Raw genomic sequence first — 20,218 nt, forward strand, 5'->3', positions numbered from 1 at the left:
GGTGAGGGGGATGAGGGAGTAAGAGGGGATGAAGGGATGAGGGAGAGAATGTGGTGAGGGGATGAGGGAGAGAGTGTGGTGAGGGATGAGGGAGTGAGTGTGGTGAGGGGATGAGGGAGAGAGTGGTGAGGTGGACGAGGGAGTGAGTGTGGTGAGGGGATGAGGGAGAGAGTGTGGTGAGGGGATGAGGGAGAGAGTGGTGAGGGGGATGAGGGAGTGAGTGTGGTGAGGGGATGAGGGAGAGAGTGTGGTGAGGGGATGAGGGAGAGAGTGTGGTGAGGGGATGAGGGAGAGAGTGGTGAGGTGGACGAGGGAGTGAGTGTGGTGAGGGGATGAGGGAGAGAGTGTGGTGAGGTGGACGAGGGAGTGAGTGTGGTGAGGGGATGAGGGAGAGAGTGGTGAGGGGATGAGGGAGAGTGTGGTGAGGGGATGAGGGAGAGAATGGTGAGGGGGATGAGGGAGTGAGTGGGGGTGAGGAGGATGAGGGGATGAGGGAGAGAGTATGGTGAAGGGATGAGGGAGAAAGTGTGGTGAGGGAGTGAGGGGGCGTTGGAGAAAGCTCCAAACAGAGTATATGGATTGACTGGATGGAATATTTTAAGGGAAGTTCAGAGCAGGAAGTAGAGCAGGATTTGCTTGAAGTTGGTCCAAGGAGGAGAAGGAGCCTGAGAACAGTTCACTCCATTACTTGCCCTGACTGCACACTTACTTCCCAATCCTGCCATCTTTGCCATCAATTGTTGCCACATTCCCAGCTTGGCATTCTTCCTTTTCGGGCACTTTTTCTTTGGGGATTATTCACACTGACAGTTTACTTCTGGACTTTTGTCTACACTAACAGTGCTTTTCTCCAGACCAAGATATAACTTTATTCTATAAATACTTATTATTAAAGGAAACAGCCTGAATGGTATAACCATTATTATTCTTGCTAATTAACATTAAATTAAAATGAATAACATAATGGTGATAATTAATCCATTAATCCAACTTTGACAGCTAATATCAAGATAAAAGGCAAATCAGAAGACATCTGTGTGATTCGCCAAGTTTGTTCATCACGTTACATATGGAAATCAGGACCTCTGCAAACTGCGTGGTTCCCGGTAGGCGCAGCGTCCCACGAATCTTCCTCAGCAGGACGTGGCCCTTTAGTATAAGTAGGAAGTATCTGCAGTGCTGTCGTGTGGAATCCCCAGGAACAGTGAGATTTTAGCTTGACCCTAAGAGTGGATATTCTCAGGTAGAGTTGAGTCCCTGCCCTGAACACACTCCCAAGCATGTGAAGGCAGGTACACACGTACACGATGGACAGAGTTCAGGCGTCTGGTTGGACCAGAAGACAATTAATATTCTAACCTTATGGTATTTATTTTTGCTGCAGTATCAGCACTGCACTGAAATCTGCTGCATTTTTAAGTAAAATCATTGATTTTTATATAGAATTTTAGGCACAGATAGACCCCTTCACAAATAAAATCCTTCCAGCCATCAATTTAAATCTTGGTTCTGCCACTTACTCAATGTAGCAAATTACTTAACCTTCTTCAAAACTCACATTGTTGCTAAAGACTTAAAAAAAAACAGTGAGTGTAAAGTGCTTAGAAAACATCAAATAGGGGCGCTTGGGTGGCTCAGTCGTCAAACGTCTGCCTTCGGCTCAGGGCTCAGGGCGTGATCCCAGCGTTCTGGGATCGAGCCCTGCATCAGCAGGAAGCCTGCTTCTCCCTCTCCCACTCCCCCTGCTTGTGTTCCCTCTCTCACTGCCTCTTTCTCTGACAGATAAATAAATAAAATCTTAAAAAAAAAAAGAAAAAGAAAAAGAAAAGAAAACACCAAATAAAACAATGCTTTCTATTTTCATTATTTTGGTTAAGAAAAATGACATTTTAAAAAGACATTACCTATTATAAATAAAGTGTTGGGGTTTATTCCTTTGAAGAAGAAAAAGCAGAGTGGTCATTTAGAGAGCCGTGGAAACCCATCTGTTTACTAAATATGATGAGTTTTCAGGCTTAAGTCTCAAAAACACTCTCACAAATAAATGATCACTGAAACTATTTGTTTAAGATATTTCAAATTTCTATCAGTGGCTTCTGCCACTTAACTCCAAAACTTTGATAGGATAGGATTATTTATTCTCTAGAATCACGAAATACTATTCTTTACATGTTTAAAAATGCTACAAGACAATAAATCCATTTCCTAGAATTTACCTGTTCGACCAAGCCCTGCATGACAATGGACAGCTACTTTTCCTTCTTGTAAGGCAAACGTCATCACCTTCACCATATCTAAGATGGCAGTGAGCGATGCTACACCATAATCCTTCCAACCAAAATTGTAGAAATAAACTGGACAATGAAAAAAAGGAAACAGAAAAAAACAATTGACATACAGGAAAAGTACTTGCATAGCCACCTGAAGAAAGTGCGTGAGTTCACGAAAAGCATAAAGCTGTAAGGCACACAGATTAAACTGGATGCGGAGGCCTAATATGATAGGCTTTTTATATTTCCCGTAAGTTCATTGTTAACATTTCTTACAAAGCACATTCTATATAACATATGATATTTCCTGCTAAAACTCAGCCAGAAAGAATTAAGGTGAAACAGGATTGCAAATCAATAAAGTCCATGACCTGTGCCCAAATTACTCAGCTACAGAGGGAAAGCATGGCATCTTGTTTAAGCATGGAAATACCCCTAAAGGATGGATAAATGGCACAAGGTGGGTACATAGAGATTTTCCACCTAGTGGAAACAAAAAAAGCTAGACATATGCTTCTTAAAAACAAGTCCCCAGAGTGGCCAGGGTTGGTCCTTTCCAGCCTGGTTCTGAATGGCATGTGTTCAGTGGACTCCAACCCCTTGGCTCCCAAGACTGGGGCTTCTGGGACTGTCACATAAAGAATCCCTGCGTCCTACCCAGAGGCAGAGCTGGGCAGCAGTAAAAGCATGAGTGAGTCCTGTGTTCCAGTCCTGCTGCCATGTGGACACTGTGTGATCCGGGCGAGTGGGAGCTCACTAAGCCTGCATGGCCTATATGAGTGTGAGGCAGAAACAGGGACTATAGGATGGGCAGAGCTGACAGGGCCAGTGGACTGTTATGGTAACTAATGCGGGCATTGTTTTTACAGGGATCCTCCCAAGATCCCTCTCACAGGACAAAAGAAATCCTGTACTTTCAGTAGCACCACCAGAGAAGAATGGTTGCATTATCTAGAATCAGTCAGCTCATCTTCCCTGTAGGGAGCCCGCCNNNNACCCTGTGACGGAAGAGCTGAGCAGACAAAAGTCTGGGTGCTTTTCCTGGTAACTCTGACTTACTGCCAGCCTCCATGAAAGCTTCAGGAAGGTATGTGAAGCCACTTTCTTGTTCCAGAGGGTTCCCACAGCTGGCATGCTCACCAGGCCGCTGCAGGTTGATGACTGTTTTTATGCCATGGCTTACAGGAGAAAAGAAAAAAGTTATCATATTGAGAGCAAGTGGTTAAAAAATCAAGCATTTTTGGCTTTAATAAACATTATTAATCACTCTCAAAACCTTGATTTCCTAGTTGAAATACTCTCCACTGCCTATTGTTTGACTATTTGAAGTCAAAAGGAACGGACGAGAAAATGTGATTGGCTTAGCAAGTGTGTCAAGGACATGGCATTTACCTTTGGAACTGTTCGATGAGATGGTACTTCTCGAGGAGCTCAGTGGACGGGCGAGCCATGGCCAGGATATTCTCAGTGACCCTAGGATGGGAGGAGGGGCTAGTGAGATGCACAAAACTTGGAACATTCCAGCTCTAAGAACTAAGAGAATAAGATACCAAGTCCCTACTTTTTCTATGATTTTAACAATTCTAGAACAATTTTCTTATACAGATTCTGGCTTCAATTTTGCATCATGATGAGGGCTCTAAGAAACCCTGAATCCCTGGAAAAAATTCCAGGGTGTAAAGTATTCGTGGACTCTGGCAGTGTGGTTTCAAGGACTCTCATGAGATTCTAGTGGGCATGGTGGAGGAACCTCACGGGACAGCAAAGGTAATTCTGCCCCTCAGTTACCTATTATGTTAAGTAGAGATAACGCCTGCCTCGCAGGATTGTCACAAGAATTCAACACAATGTGGGTGTAAAGTGTTTAGCACAAATCCTGGCATGTGGTTATGAATAAATGCTGAGTTATTGTAATTCAGCAAAACATATGGGCTTTGGAATCAGTTGGGCCTGGTTTCAAATGCTGGCTTTTCTACTTCTAGCTGGGTAGTAGATCACTTAGTCTCTCTGGACCTCAATTCCCTCATCAATAGAATGACATTAACCACGCCTACTTTTCAGGAGCTTTATGAAGATGACATAATAATTTGACAGCGTCTAGCGCAGTGCCTGGCCTGAGGACAAATGGACAGAGGCCCAACAGACAGCTGCCCCTCCTCAGGGGTCTGGTGGAAGATACGTCAGGCAGTCTGTCGGGAGCTATGGGTCACATGAGCCTGATGAGTAACAGAGACATCAGCTGAGCAGAGCACAATCCAGAAAGATACCATGCCTCCCGGCTGGGGCAAGCCCTAAAATTTGATGGGACCCCTGCCCCCAAATTCAGTAATACTTAGTATAAGACGAAGAGAGAGGGGCGCCTGGGTGGCACAGCGGTTAAGCGTCTGCCTTCGGCTCAGGGCGTGATCCCGGCATTATGGGATCGAGCCCCACATCAGGCTCTTCCGCTATGAGCCTGCTTCTTCCTCTCCCACTCTCCCTGCTTGTGTTCCCTCTCTCGCTGCCTGTCTCTATCTCTGTCGAATAAATAAATAAAATCTTTAAAAAAAAAAAAAAAGACGAAGAGAGAAGTACCATGAAAAAGCATGACAGGTAAAAAAGACTCAGATGTTTGGTCAACAATAAACCAAAAATATTAATGTGATCTCAGGCTGCATTATTGGAACTTAATGGTCCGACCACACCTCAGGCCTACTGTTTGCTTTCACACAACACTCTTTAGACTAGAATATGATCTGTGGGGAACGGCAGTAACAATGGACCCCGACTCTATCACTACACATGTGCCAGCAAGTATGAAAAAGCCCAGGCTGCAAGTTAGGTAGGCTGGTCGACAAAAGTCTAATTTGGAAATGGATTCTTGCTGCAGGAAATGATTCACCACTAGAGTTCTTTAAACTGTGAATTCCTCTTAGTGGGTTTCAAAGGTGATTTGGCAGGGTGCCTGGGTGGCTCAGTCGGTTAAGTATCTGCCTTCAGCTCAGGTCATGATCTCGGGGTCCTGGGATCCAGCCCTACATTGAGCCCCACATTGGGCTCCCTGCTCAGCGGGGAGTCTGCTTCTCCTTCTCTCTCTGCTACTCCCCCCTAGCTTGTGCTCTCTAATAAAAAAAATTAAAAATCTTTAAAAAACAAAACAAAGAAACGTGATTTGGCTTGATTATCAGAATTCGTCAGAGATATTACTACGTCAAAAGAGGTACACTTGACAGTTTACCGTTAATAACAAGAAGCAGAAGGATTCACTGCAGAATGAGTCACATCTGCATACCATAAACCACGCACGCGTCTTACACTGTCTGCTGAGCCAATAATGTGCACCGCTCTCTACTGAGGCACACGGGTGGTGCATCTGTGTGGAAGTGTGCCCTTTCATACAGAAGAGGGGAACAGAAAAAATGAGGCTAACATGTACCCGTGTAACGGACAAACCATGTATGTACCTCCTGCCTTCTCAAATTTATACCTGAACACATTATTTCTAGCAACTTCTGATATTTAAGAACTATCTCGTTACCATTTCTTTAAGATACTTTACATACATCGTTTCACTTAATTAAAAAACCCCTGTGGGTTGGTTTTATTATTTCCTTATAGATGAGGTTCAGAGTACCTGCGTGAGCCAGCCAGGTCACACAGCTCAACGAGCTGCCAGGCCAGGGTGGGGGTGGGGTCCTCTGACTTCACACCCCCACGATCCCTCCTCCACAGCGACTGACTGCTGCAGACTCACTCACCACGATGAGTAGACCCCCTTAATGGCTTGCTCCTGCTCGCTCCAGCGGGCTGGGTTTTCATACTTGCAAGCTTTGCCACCACACGCCATGGAGCAGGCCATGTGTCCAGGAATCACGTGCCGTAAGCGCTCTCCGACTTTTGTATACTTTGGTGTTGGACGTCCTGAATTTCCTAGAACATACAAGGAAGGGGGGATTCAAAGTTCCACTCTCCAAATGGAATAGTAACATGAGAAACAGCTTCCGTGTTATCTCAGGGTTGTAGATGACAAGCTGGTGCTACATTCCCTTCATTTTGTCAGAAATAAAACTGTTTCCTTTTCATCTGAGTGCTTGATCTCTTAATATAGAAAAGGCTTTCACACACAATAATATCCACATGTCATATTGGTAATGAAGAGGAAGAAACTATAAAAGCAGATCTTTTACAAGGTAATGAATTTTTTCCAAAAATTACATTTTTAATGCAAAAGCACAAAACCTTCAATCACTTTATCTCCTATTACATGTCCACTGAAGCTCTTAGCATAACAGACAGTAAAAAGTACAATGTAGAATTAATTGTCGACAGTCTGAACTTAAACTCAAAGCTTTGGCAATCTTTAAGAAGGAAAAGAGCTTTACTTTTTCTCTGGAGGCAAGTTGGGTTTCTTTCAGCAGAGCTGACGGAGGCCACTGCCACCATCACCTGGAGAGAGGATGAGGAGAGGGTCTGGGTGGCCGAGCCGCGCCGGCCTTGCTGCAGGATGGGGTCCGAGGATGAGTGCCGGCGGCCCTGGAAGAAGGAGCTGAGGAAGGGCAGGGCCGAGCACCGCCGGGGCAAGTCCTGCATGGCTGGGCTCCCAGCAGGAAAGAGCTGCGGGTGAGGGGATGGCAGCGCCAGCCTGCTCCGCGGTGAAGTTACACTGAGCCACCAGCATCACTCTGCGAGATCTGACAGCCATTCGGGATAGGCTGACTTGTTTCCATAGTGACGAACAAAGAAACTACTGATTCCCACTCAGAGCTGTACAGGCGAAATCCCACATGAATGGATTGCATTTTGGACAGATTGTTCAAATAGAGGGAAGAACATGTATTTTAAATAGATTATACTAAATTGCAACTACTCTATTTTGTTTCTCATACACAGTTGAAAGATCTGCCAGCTCAAAGAACTACATCTAACACATTGTAATGAATTTAGAAAAATGTGTTTATGACACAGACACTGCCTTTTATACACATGTTGAAAGGTTTAAATTCTGTTATTCCTTTCATATCTATTCTCTGAACAGTCTGAAAAAACTTCTCTTTCTACTCCTCTCTGGAACAGGGCGGACAAGAAGTTACCTCTAATGAAGTAGAATGTATAGCATGCCTCGTAACATTATTAAAACGCCATTCAGTTCTTCAAAACCAGAAAGTCCCCTATAATTTTCCTGATAGAACTATTTTTAAAAAATACTTGGACAGAACACATAAAGACGTCTGTAGGGTTGATGTGATCAGAAGACACAGACCTCCATACTTTTACTTTCGGAATGTGAAAACACAGATCCCGGCCATGCCTTTATCAGGTAGTTAAGTGGCTATGCCTCTCAAATGCTCAAAGATGCAAGTCTGCGCCTTTTGTCACTGACTGTGGGGGGAACAAAGCTTCAGGAATGTCTTAGTGGAGGCATGTGGAAAAAATTCACTAAGTATCACATTCTTCTCAGGAGCTGGATGAGGAGGTGGCTGCAACTTGAGGATAAAGGACACAAAGAACACAGAAAATCTAACACTAATGTCCGCCTCCTCCCTTGTGAATGTCAGGCTTACCCCACCCCGTCTCTCTGTGTCTCGGTGTCTCTCTCTGTCTCTCCAAATGGTGCTTCAGCCATGTGCAGACAGAAACAACTTCCTGCCACAGATACGGCTCTTTTTTGTTTGTTCTGTTTTATTTTAATTATCAGTAATGCTGTAAGCACTTGCCTTTTAAAATGCAACCCCAACGCCCCAACTGAACAGACTCTGTCAAATAAGACAGAGACAGAGAAGCTCAATTTGATGCCCAAAGTCCTACGTGAGAGCCGTGCCATGTCCTTGTTTGCATACAGTGACAGAAAATAATTTTTTTAATGTAACCAATCCAGAAAGCACAGCTTCCACAGAGCTTTACAGGAGGAGGAGGAGAAGATGCCACACCGAGGGCGAGCTGGAGCCTGGCAGCCGACAGCCCTGAGTACTCAAACTCGGGGGTCTGCATCTGCTATGTGGGGCAGGGGTTCTGAGCAAGTCTCTGCACGGGGGGCTCATGGGCTGGGAGCCAGGGACCAGAGGCCTGCTGGGACAGTGATGGCGTGAATGGACTTAATCGAGGTGCGAGACAGTGCAGGAGTGGACAGATGGCAGCCACGGTGCTAGTGAGATGCTGAAGCCAGTTCACGCAGCCCGTGGAGAAACCCAGCAGGCGAGCTCCCCTGGAGATGAGAAGCACATGAGGAGCGGCTGGAAAGTCTCTACCAGCGAGTGGGAGATGCCCCACGCCTGCAGCTCTAAGGACATCCATGGACCAGGGCCCAAGTGGCATTGCTTTCAATGGCTCCAAGAATGAAAACGAATTTGATGACGGTCAGCCTTGTCTGGACGATGCTGAAGAAGGGCTGGCTATGTGTCATCTCAAGAACAATTTCTGCTGTGAAATCTTAAGAACTGGGTGGACCTCCAATAAACATGTAACCACTGTATGGACTCTTGTCACTGGACGCTCAGGGACCCTGAGGGTGGTCTTCAGGGAAGTGGAGCCGAAGGCAAACAGGAGTCTGAAAGGCAGCTGCACCCTCCCTTGAGTGCTCACCCTTGACTCCCGAGGGTGCGGGAGGCACACCTGCTGCTCAAGAGGAGCTCTGTCCACCTGTGGGTGTGGGCATGACAGGTGGGCTGGACGTCTCCTTCCTCCAGACATGGCAGGACTGTCACCCACGGTCTTGGGCTCCAGACTACTCATTGGCAAAATGCCCAAATCGTGGCCAAATCCATCTTTGAAAGCCAGTTTTTATTTATGCCAAGTCGCTTTCCAATAGGGAAATATACCTTCAATCCCACCCCTAAGTCTACACTGGCCTCTCTTCCTGCCCCTGTCCATAGACATGTGGACTTTCTGTGAACACACCTTCCTGCTTTTCTAAGCAGACGGCCACACCTTCCCGTTTGCTCCGGGTCTCACAATTCTCCTTCAATGGACGCATGAGGGTCCTCACGCATAAGTGGGTGCACCATAACTTATGTCCTCATTCCCTCGCTGTTGGACAGTTAGGGCACGATCCATGATCTTATTTAAAAACAAGACATTAAACATTTTTATATCCACATTTCTCCTTCGGCAAACTCCTAGGGATGAGGTGGCTGGTAAGCAGAATTTTCAAAGCTCATATTTTCATATAGGTGAGTCTTTACATGTTTCAACAACTACGTACAAAGATACTGAAAGAGGTAATGTTTTTAAAAACTCAACACAGGTTTTTTCTGAGGCCAGAGAGAAATACAGCATTAAAATAAAGATTGAGAAAAGCCATCCCTGAGAAGCTTTGTTTCAACCTCTCTGACCTCAGAAATCTCACATCTCCTTAATTTGTGGTCTTCGAAAACCATGTTTTTGTTCACAGAATGTTGCAGGAAAACAATCATGAAACAACTGTAGAGAGATTATTTTCAAATTCTTGGAATAGAAGATGTTATAGTTATACCAAACTGATCTCTCTTTCTGTATTCATTAAGAAAGTATATTTTTATAACAACCTAAAAATCTTTTAAAAAATTTTAGTTGGGATGAGTTACAGATTGCTAATGATAGTTATTCAGAGTCTTAGAAGTAAAATCTTAATATATAAATTACCAGCAGGAAAAAAATAGAGGCCTTCTCTTTAGATAAACAGGAGCCATAATACTATTTTAATTGCTATTTCATGTAATATTGTGATATACAAAATGGAGTGTTTCAGAGTCACAGTAATTTTGTGAAGCGCCATGCTTTCAAGGACACTTAAAAGGTAAAGAGTGTTTTTTCTGGCGGCCACAGAAAGAACGTCATTATCATAAGTTCCTTGTCCCTCCACAGCTATAATTTATTTGCAGGCCACAAGAATCCACACTACTGCTGTTTTCCAACTTACCTGCTAATAATTCATCTGTTTTTCACTACTCTGACAACATATTCTTCTAAATACATAAGAAGACAAATGTCAGTTTTCTACATCCCATGAACATAAACTCATGGGTGCGGAATCTTGCTACTGTTCGTACCCTTCTCACTCCCAAATATACCATCTCTAACAAGAAACCAGGATCCAAGAAAAAGCAGGAAAACAATACAAAGGATAATCCCTGTGACCAATCTAATACGCCCCAAGCTGCTGTCATCACCGACACACAAAGGGCCCCTCGAAGCACAGAGAACCAGGGCGCTGTGCTCCGGTCTCCATGCCGTAACACCTTCGTGGCCACTGGCCTGATTACAGGTGGGCAATCAGACCTTCCCCAATTCAAAATAATGTTTAAGGAACCAAGGGATTCCCTGGTCACTGCAAATGCAAGACTGTCTACCCCTGTGGTAAGCGCAGTAAGCAACAAAGAAACCCGCTGAGAGGCACGCAACAGCACGGTCTTTTCCTCTTTAATCCCCACACGCAGTGGTTAGAGCAGACATGGAACCCCAAGAACCGGTCCTTTCCGCTTAGACTCAAGATTTCAGAAAGGGCTGAGAACTTGTTATTTAAACAAACTCACGTGACAATGGGCCGAAGAGCGCAGTGGGACCTGGAGGTCCACCTGGCCTCAGCCCTAAGTCACCAGAGGAGTCACTTCCAGGAGCAGTTTCTGCTTGCCACTGTTTGTGATAGGAGTTCACTTCATGCAAGGCCACCAACCACTCAGCTGCTGGACGGCTCAATGCGTTAGTCAGAACCCCCTGCTCCGTAAACGCTGGCTCTACTTTCCTCCAAAAACTAAAACAAAGCATCTCTTTGACTTTGCAAGATCTTCAAATATCTGAAGACAGAACTTCTCCAAAACTTCCCCTTTTCGGGCTATAGCTTCTAAACTGTCCAAGCATTCCTGCCCCTCACACCACAGTCCCCTGCTCCTTCACAGCAAAACCTCTAAACAGTTGATGGCAGTGGCCATTTGCATCTCACCTATCTCAGCGCCAACCCATGCCGCTCTGGTCTCTGCCCCCATTACCCACTGAAAACTGCTCTAAGGTGTCCAATGGCCTCTGGATAGTTTTTGTCTTGGTGGACTGCTCAGTAGCATGCAACATGGTTGAAATATTTGGTTTAATTTTAAAGATTTTTTGGAGAAGACTTTCTCTTTTATTTTGAAGCAATCTGAAACCTACAGAAAAAGAGTATTTTTTCTTGAACTGTCAGAATAAGCTGCAGACTTGCTGCCCTATTACTTCAAATAATTTAGTGTATATTTTCCATAAACAAAGACATCCTCTAGATTCCCCCAAATCAGAAGATTACAACTGATACATGACTAGTTGCTTCTGTCCCTCAGAACTTGCTCAAGCTTCCCTGATGACCTCAGGGAGGTTTGCTCCTTATGGCAAATCACGCCACACCACGTCAGAACCGCACGTTGTAGTGGCTGCCCCGTGTGTCCAGAGCAAGCTCCTCAGTCTTCCCTTGACTTCTGAAGAGTACAGGCCCGTTATTTTGCAGAATGTATCTGTTTCCTCATGATGAGACCCAAGAGCCCGCGTGTTTGTGGCTGAAGAATGGCACTGAGGAAGGAAGTCTAGGTGCTGGGTGTGCTCGTGGCTATCAGCATGCTGCCGCCAGCAGGCCCTCTCAGCAGACAGAGCTGAAGAACACGCGCGCCGCAGACACACATACACACATTCCACACGTCCACGTCTCTCTATATGCACGCGTATATATATAAACTGAAAACCAAGAGTTCACCCTATATACCAATTCCAATCCAACACACATGGTCCCTCCACCTTTCTGCAGCAGTGAGAACCCTGCTACCACCATCTTTAACTGGGCCCCTCTATGTGACCGATCTCCCTTCACTGCTGTTGCCCCTCTCGATGTGGATTCCCCCCAATGTGGGCTCTAATACCCCAGCCGGGCTGCTGTTGCCACGACCTGTGTGGATGCCCTGCCTGTGTTCGGCTACTCCACGTCGGGCCACTGGCCATGCAAGAACCCTCCTAACCACATCCGAGGCTCTGGCCTCGAGTGCTCTAACACCCGCACACTCGAACACCTCACACACGTCATCCCACACAGGCATCATGACTGCTGCCGCCCCTCACCCTGCCTGGTCTTCAGCACTGCAGCCTCGCTCACCCTCTGGTATGCGTGCCTACTTTTCGTGGCCCTGCCAGTGGCTTGGGAATGACTTGTTCAGGAAGGGAAAGGAAAAGAAGAGGAAGAGAAAGCACCTTCCTTTTTCCTTGTTAATTGTGCTAAAATATATATGACATAAAATAGGCCATTTTAGCCATTTTTAAGTGTACGGTACTTACACTGGCATTAAGTACATTTGCATTGTTCAACCATCCCCACCGTCCATCTCCAGAACTTCTTCATCTTCTCAAACCCAAACTCTGCTCCCATTTAACACTAACTCCCCATGTCTCCCCCCACCCAGTGCCTGGCACCCACCCCTCTACTTTCTGTCCCTATGAATTTGACCATTCTGGATCCCTCATAGATGCGACTCGTGTAGCATTTGTCCTTTTGTGTCTGGCTGATTTCACTCAGCGTGGTGTCTTCGAGGTCCATCTACGCCGTAGCAGGTGTCAGGCTTTCTCAGCCTGATTCATATCCCACTGCACCTGTGTGCCACCTTTGTAGGTTGGTTCCCACTTTGGGCTATTGTGAATGCCGCTATGAATGTGGGTGCACAAACACCAGCGTGAGTCCCTGCTTTCTGTCCTACGATGCACACCCAGAAGTGGAACCACTGGATCATGTAGTAATTCTTTTCTAGTCTATTCCATTTACTTTATTTTATAAGATTTTATTTATTTATTTGTCAGTGAGGGTGGAGGGAGAGAGAGAGCACAAGTAGGCGGAACAGCAGAAGGAGAGGGAGAAGCAGGCTCCCTGCTGAGCAAGGAGTCCAATGCCGGACTCAATCCCAGGGCCCTGAGATCATGACCTGAGCTGAAGGCAGACACTTAACGGACTGAGCCACCCAGGTGTTCCCCGGGTAAGTCTTTTTAAAATTTTTTGAGAAACTGCCGTACTGTTTTCCACAGTGGCTGCACCATTTCCAGCAGCAGCAACATACCAGGGCTCTCGTCTCTCCATCTAATCACGGACACTTGTTATTTCTGGTTTGTTTGTTTGGTAACAGCCATCTGAATGCATACGCAGTGGTATCTCACTATGGTTTTGGTCTGCATTTCTCTAACGGTTAAAATAACCGTGTGTATTGGACATCTCTGTATCCTTTCAGAGAAACGTCTACTCAAGTCATTTCTGGATCAGACTGTTTGTGTTTGCTCATTGAATTTTGGATTCTCTTCATTTCTGGAGACTAGTCCCTAATTAGATGGATATGTGATTTGCAAATAGTCCCTCCCATTCTGCAGACTGACTTTTCTTTCTGCTGATGGCATCTTGTGGTGCACAGAGGTTTCAAAGTTTGATGAAGTCTGATTTATCTCTTTCCTTCGTCGCTTGCACTTTTGATGTCACAATACTTGTCAGGGGCCAGACTCACGGGTAGAAGTGGGTCTGGCTATAATAGGGCAACAGGAGGGATCCTGGTAGTGACAGTGCTGTCCTGTATCTTTTTTTTTTTTTTTTTTTTTTTTTTTTTTTTTAAGAGAGAAAGCGAGAGGGAGAGTGCACGCATGAGCAGGGGGAGGGGCAGGGGAAGAGGGAGAAAGAATCTTAAGCAGGCTCCAGGGCCAGCACAAAGTCCAGTGCAGGGCTCAATCCCACAACCCTGAGATCATGACTTGAGCTGAAACCAAGAATCAGACACTTAACTGACTGTGCCCCCCAGGCGTCCCTAATGTTGTCCTGTATCTTGAGTGTAACAATGCTGACACCCTGGCTGTGATACTGCACTCCAGAGCTGCAAGATGTTACTGGCAGTGGAAACTGAGTGAAGGGTCTTTCTGTATCATGACTGACAACTGCATGTGACTGTACAATTATCTCAATATCTTAATTAAAAATATATACATAATCAAACTAAAAACAGCCATGAGGCAGGCCTAAGTGAGGGTCATGTAGCAGGTGACCCTTGAACAATACGGGTGTGAACTGCACGTGTCCACCTGTACGCAGATGTCTTTGGGTAAATACAGTACAATATTGTAGATGTATTTTCTCTTCCCTGTGATTTCCTTAACATTTCTTCTCTACCTTACTTTATTGCAAAAATACAGTATGTAACACAGAAAATCTGTGTTAATCAATGGTTATCAGTAAGGTTCCCAGTCAGCAGGCAACTGTTAGTAGTTCAGTTCTTGGGGAGTCAGAAGTTATTTGTGGATTTTCATCTGTGCCCCCACCCCCATGTGCTCAAGGGTCAATTGCAGCAGAGTATGGCACTCAGCCTGGCAGGGTATAGACTCCGTGTGGACGAGCTTGGGGCGAGCGACGGCAGGGCTGGGAGACTGGTCATGAAAAGGAGGCCTGAGGAAATAAGGAAACATATTGGAGATAATGAGAGCGAGGGTTCTCATTCTTGAAGAAGGGGAATTATAAACGTAATACTGGGAAAAGCTAGAATGATGGTGCAGTGATGGATGAGAATGGGAAATACCAATATAAACTCAGAGTTTTCACCATATAGAAACACGTAAAAGCAGGTAGGTATCTGTGCACACTTAGTAACATATACTTCCTAGCTCTGTCTCCCAGAGAGCATGGCAACTGCAATGTCCTCGCAGTAGAGAGCACATTTTGGTTTCTGGACACTGCTCCCCACTGAAAGGATGAGAGCTCCTTGCAGACCTGGGTGACTTCAGGGCTGGGACAGGGAAAGGACAGGGGAGATAGAAGACCTTGCTGGTGGGATCGAGCCCCACATCAGGCTCCTCTGCTGGGAGCCTGCTTTTTCCTCTCCCACTCCCCCTGCTTGTGTTCCCTCTCTCACTGGCTGTCTCTATCTCTGTCAACTAAATAAATAAAATCTTAAAAAAAAAAAAAAAAAAGAAGAAGAAGACCTTGCTGGGTGAGGAAGCAGGCATGCAGGGATGGCCCTGCCGGGAGGGGCTCTTGCTGGCCAAGTGTGGGATGGCTGAGCATGAAAACAAATGACAGTGACTGATACATCCCCCTGAACAGAACAGGAATCCACAGTGCAATGGAGAAACAACCGGACACATAAATGGGAGGAGAAAGTTCCTCTTTACAGGAAAGTGCCGGCTGAGAAACACAGAAGCAATGATGGGATTAGGAGCCCTCCACTTCACTATCTACCATCAGGATGGTTAATTCAGGTGGAGCCGCAAGGTGCTGACCAAGAGCTGGACGAAGACTCTCCAAAGACGTCTCCACAAAACAGGAGCTGTGAGGGAGAAAGCACGATTTATAATGCACACATCTCGGCAGACGCCACTGTCCTGATGTGATCAAACTTAACACTTCCAGGGGCCTTCTAGGTCTCCTGATGGGATGCAGTGAGGAAAGAATAAAATCACTTCTGGGATGTTTCTGCCAAAAATGCATGACCTTAATGTGACTACGATGTCACAGCAGACAAACCCCAAGTGAGCAACGTGCTGCAACATAACTGGCCTGGAACTTTCGTAAAGGTGAAGAGAATCAGCAGTTCCTGGTCACTGAAAGGAACTGAGAAAACATGACAAGTGCCCTCTTGCTATTAAAGGATATTATTGGGACAGCTGACAAAACTTGAATGGGGGTCCCTGGGTGAATAGGATATGGGAACTTTTTTTTATGCTTTCCTGTGAGTTTGAAATTATTTCAAAACAGAAGAGCTAATGTTACAAGAGAGACAACCAGACATCACGGGCATTCTGATGGAAGAATACAGCACCATCCATCAAATATGACTGTAAGTAAAAAAAAAAAACAAAAAACAACTTGATCAGACCCTATGACCCTCTGTCAGTTCAATTTATAGAAAACAACATGTGAATATAATCAGCAAAATACAGACTGTGGCAAACTCTATAGGGCAAAAAACCTGGTTTCTTTAACAAATATATTGGAGGAAAAAGAGGGAGAAATCTACATGCCAAAGAGATGTAAGACACATAACAACCAGTTCTAAAAAACTGCCTTCTGTGGGGCCCGATTGCAAATGAAAACATGTACGTCTGTGAGACAGAAATTTGAGCAATGTTTAGATACCGATGATGTTCAGCAATTGTTAAGTTTTTTTAGTTATGGTAATGGTGATATGGTTAAGGAATGAAATGAAGTAACAAGGAAGCAGGGGAAAGGAGGGGAGGAAGTGAGTGAGCTGAAACTGTTAAAGCTGGGAGACGGCACCTGATGGGGAAGGGGACCTCTGTGGGGGGTGGCACCTCCATGGGGATGGCACCTATACGTTGGGGTGGTACCTCCACAGAGATCCGTACCTCCACATATATAGTATTCTACACACTTTTATGAATGTTTGAAATTCCACCTTCCCCCAATTTTTTTTCAAAAAGTAGAACCAAGATTTAAATCTAGGTTTGTCTCACTCCAAAGATAGCTCTTGCTGAGTTTTCTACTTTCCTTTACAAATAATTTAAATACTTTATTTATGTACTCCCTAATTAAGTTTTCTCACGATTCATTAGCCAATAATAAAAAAAAATGCTTCCCATCCCAGCGTTAACCCAATAAAGTATAGCTGACTACGTTTATACATGAGACTCACTAAGAAAGTTTGACGTAAAGTTTCTTATTTTTCCAGATTTTTCCTAATTAAAAATTTGCTACATTTATACAATGGGGAAAATGTCCATGACAAAGACGGCCTTCGGAAAGGTGCAACAGCTCAGCTAGAAGATCACACAGAGGCAGTACAGCCCTCCCACTGGAACCGTGTCAGGCTTTCTGGGCGTCACTGCAGTCTGGGGACGTGACTGGATGCGGTGGGGGGTGCAGGATGCTGTCTTCCGCATCCGGCGCTCTCCTGTACACCGAAGACTTGCCTGCCTCAGAAGCCTAGAGAGTCCCTGGTGGGAAACCCCAGCTAAGAGGTGACACTTCAACGGAAGAAGGGAGAGGGGAAAAGGTTCTGTGACTTTCATGCTTGCTAGCTGGAGAGTCCCTGAGGAGAAAACACATCACCGTACAAAGGAAGCAGCAAGTAGGCACCGTTACTGCATTGGTTTTAGACAGCACTTCCTTCCCAAACCAGGGAAACTAACGCACAGTAAGACTGGCACACAGACGCCGCCCACAGATGGTGGTCAGTAGCAGTCCTGGAGCCTCCAGAGTGGGCACAGCACAGACCGATGAAGGAGGATCTGCAAGGACCTGGAATTCGGGCCAGGTCTCAGGAGGGAGACACTCCTTTTCCCGGTGAAAGACAGCTCCCCCTGGTGGCGTGGTTGGACTCCTAAAAGAGCACAATCCACCGAGAGCCAGTTATTCCCTTCAAACCCTTACTCCTTTACTCTTCCTTACGTCATCTGATCCCACTTCGGGGGACAGTCCTTCAAAGTCCCCTGTACAGGAACACTAAAGTGAACAGGGCAAACCTAAAGGAGGCAATAGGAAAATCACACAAAGGACATTGCCAAGAAAAATGACTCAACATCTGGCTCACCGCTGGCGGGAGCAGTAGGACCAGTGGTGCCAACGCGGCAGGGAGTCAGGGTTTGCCCCCAGCTTAGCACCTGTGGCAGCACAAAGGAGTAGGGGCAAGTGTGGCAGCAAAAGCCCCAGTCACAGCACCCTTCCTTCCTGGGGCTGCCGTGGAAAAGATCAAAACCGTGGGATGGAACAGAGGAGAGAGACAGACTGGGAGACGCAGGGGTACCATGCTTCTGAACATGCGTCTAAGTGACACTTGCAAGGAAGGAGAGAGGAAAGAAAGGAAAGCGTGACTCACAAGGAGGCGTTTGATGAGAGGAACAGATAATTTCATTCTGAGAGGATAATGCAGGAGACATTGTTTTCAACATTCCTTCTCAAAAGACCTGTTATTCAGGATTTTGAAAAGGAATTTTAACAGGTCAAAACGGAGGCAGAAATAAACAAAGCCATAAATAGCAGCTGCACTCGGGATCCCAGTATGAGGCCTCGAGCCTTCTGTCATGTCTACTCACACCATTTCATTAGATGCCACTTTGTACAAAGAGGCAGCAAGCATATCAAAGCACTCTTACCTTTCATGTTTGCAGCATACGTACTGTTATTCACCAAAGCGGAATACGGTTCTTCATTTTCAGGCAAGATTCCCGCAGGCATGGTAGTCTGTTGGGGGAAAAAATTAGTTTTTGAGAGTTTGCCTATGGGATGTTCATTTATGAACACACACACACGCACACACACACACAATGGAATATTATTTGGCCTTTAAAGAATGAAATCTGTGTGGAAATTAAGAAACAAAAAGGAAAGGAAAAGAAAGAGAGAGAAACCAAGAAACAGACTCTTAACTACAAAGAACACACTGATGGTACCAGAGGAGAGATGGGGAGGGATGGGGAAACAGGTGATGGGGAGTATGGAGTGCACCTGTCGTGATGAGCACCGGTGTGTACAGAAGTGCTGCACACTTGAAACTCATATAAAACTGTGTGTTAACTACACTGGAATTAAAATTTAAAACTTAATAGGGTGCCTGGATGGCTCAGTCGGTGAAGCATCTGCCTTCAGCTCAGGTCACGATCCTGGGGTTCTGGGATCGAGTCCCACATTGGGCTCCTTGCTCAGTGGGGAGCCTGCTTCTCCCTCTCCCTCTTCACCCCCCTCACACAGCTCATGCTCTCTCTCTCAAATAGATTAAAAAAATTTTTTTAACTTAATAAAAAATCACACTTTCTAAAAACAGTCTATCACGTCTCGTATGTGTTTATGGTATATTCTGCCTAGCAGCACTACTGTCTCATGTAGACCAACCTGTAAGATTTTTCCTGTAACTTTTCTGCCACATTAAGAAAAGCTTCTCCAATGCAACACATAAATCTCAATTTAATAATAGATAATAGACGGATAAAAGCTAACCCTTTGTTGCAGGCTGACAGTACTGCTACAACATAATAGTTAATCCACAAAATTAAAGATGGCCCATCTTCAAAGAATATCATATATATCCAAATGTGACTATAAAAGTCATTTTAAAAATAGTAAAAGCTCTCTTTATTTGTAAATCATCTACATTTGTACGGCTTAAATATTGTATTTTTGCCAAACAACATGAATACATGCTTTTTATGAAAAAGTAATTCTTTTAACCTAGGAAAAACAGTGGAAAAATGGAAAGTTTTCTTTAATGGTCTAATTACCTGAGAGTTAGTATATGCTTAGAGTTAAACTACAAATTTTCAAAGATCTGAGACATCTAATAAACATCAGTTTGGGAAACAGTTATTTCCAGACCTTTCAAAGTCTGTGCATTAAAACAGAAAATCAAAAGCATCAGGCAGGTTCCTCTTCCTTCTCCTTGCAGGTGCTCATCACCTGCTTTGATCTAAACAGTCTCGTAGCCCCAGCTCCACTGCTTGACAAATTAAACAGCCCTCCTCTTTGCCCAAACGCCAGTCCTGACTCCTGTCCCACTTTACCTTACAGCTTCTTCAAGGAAACCCCCACCTTACTTATCCAGCAGACCTCAACCACTGACTTCTCTTGTCTCCTTAGACTAATGCTCTGGAGCCAGTACGGCAGCTCGACAGCAGCCCTCATTTTAGGCTAATTTAGTCCCACTGCTAATGTGACATCTTTCCGAGGCTTCCACCTGCTGCTCTGCCTATCACAAGGCCTTTCTTCTCTGGCTGGTGGGAACATGATCTGCTTCCAGCCCTCTGAGAGCCCTGGGAGTTGTCCTGTCCACTCCTTCCTGCGTCCGTCTCCGGCCTTGGGTAGTGTGCACAAATCAGTCCTCAAACACTGAGGCCAGCGGAGCCTGCAGGCCCTCTGCATGTGTCCACAGCCCTCTCCGTGATGCTCCCTTCTCTCCAGTGCCCTTCACCACAAATTCCAGCCACCCTGGTTTCGGCACACCTCTGAGGAGGCTCCGTTTAGGCTCCCATGCGGCAGCCTAGAAACTGCTTCCAGGGAAGCAGACAGTGCAATCTTG

The 20,218-nt window shown here is 45.4% G+C and overlaps 1 protein-coding gene across 3 annotated transcripts in view; it reads right to left on the reverse strand.

The window, feature by feature from the left end:
* Positions 1-20,218, reverse strand: part of PTPDC1 (protein tyrosine phosphatase domain containing 1) — a 58,846-nt gene that overhangs the window by 11,444 nt on the left and 27,184 nt on the right. For 2 of the 3 annotated variants that reach the window (XM_040620361.1, XM_040620362.1), the window contains exons 2-6: positions 18,303-18,390; positions 6,008-6,179; positions 3,663-3,743; positions 3,330-3,448; positions 2,217-2,354 (exon numbers count right to left, since the gene is read on the reverse strand). In XM_040620361.1, coding sequence (XP_040476295.1) covers positions 2,217-2,354; positions 3,330-3,448; positions 3,663-3,743; positions 6,008-6,179; positions 18,303-18,384 — 592 coding nt within the window. In that variant the 5' untranslated portion in view covers positions 18,385-18,390. Of the gene's footprint in view, positions 1-2,216; positions 2,355-3,329; positions 3,449-3,662; positions 3,744-6,007; positions 6,180-6,631; positions 6,920-18,302; positions 18,391-20,218 lie in introns of those variants that run through there. The other variant, XM_008690874.2, reaches the window with a different exon arrangement.

This window comes from Ursus maritimus, unplaced genomic scaffold, assembly GCF_017311325.1.
Source record: "Ursus maritimus isolate PB19 unplaced genomic scaffold, ASM1731132v1 scaffold_34, whole genome shotgun sequence".
Classification (NCBI taxonomy): Eukaryota; Metazoa; Chordata; class Mammalia; order Carnivora; family Ursidae; genus Ursus; species Ursus maritimus.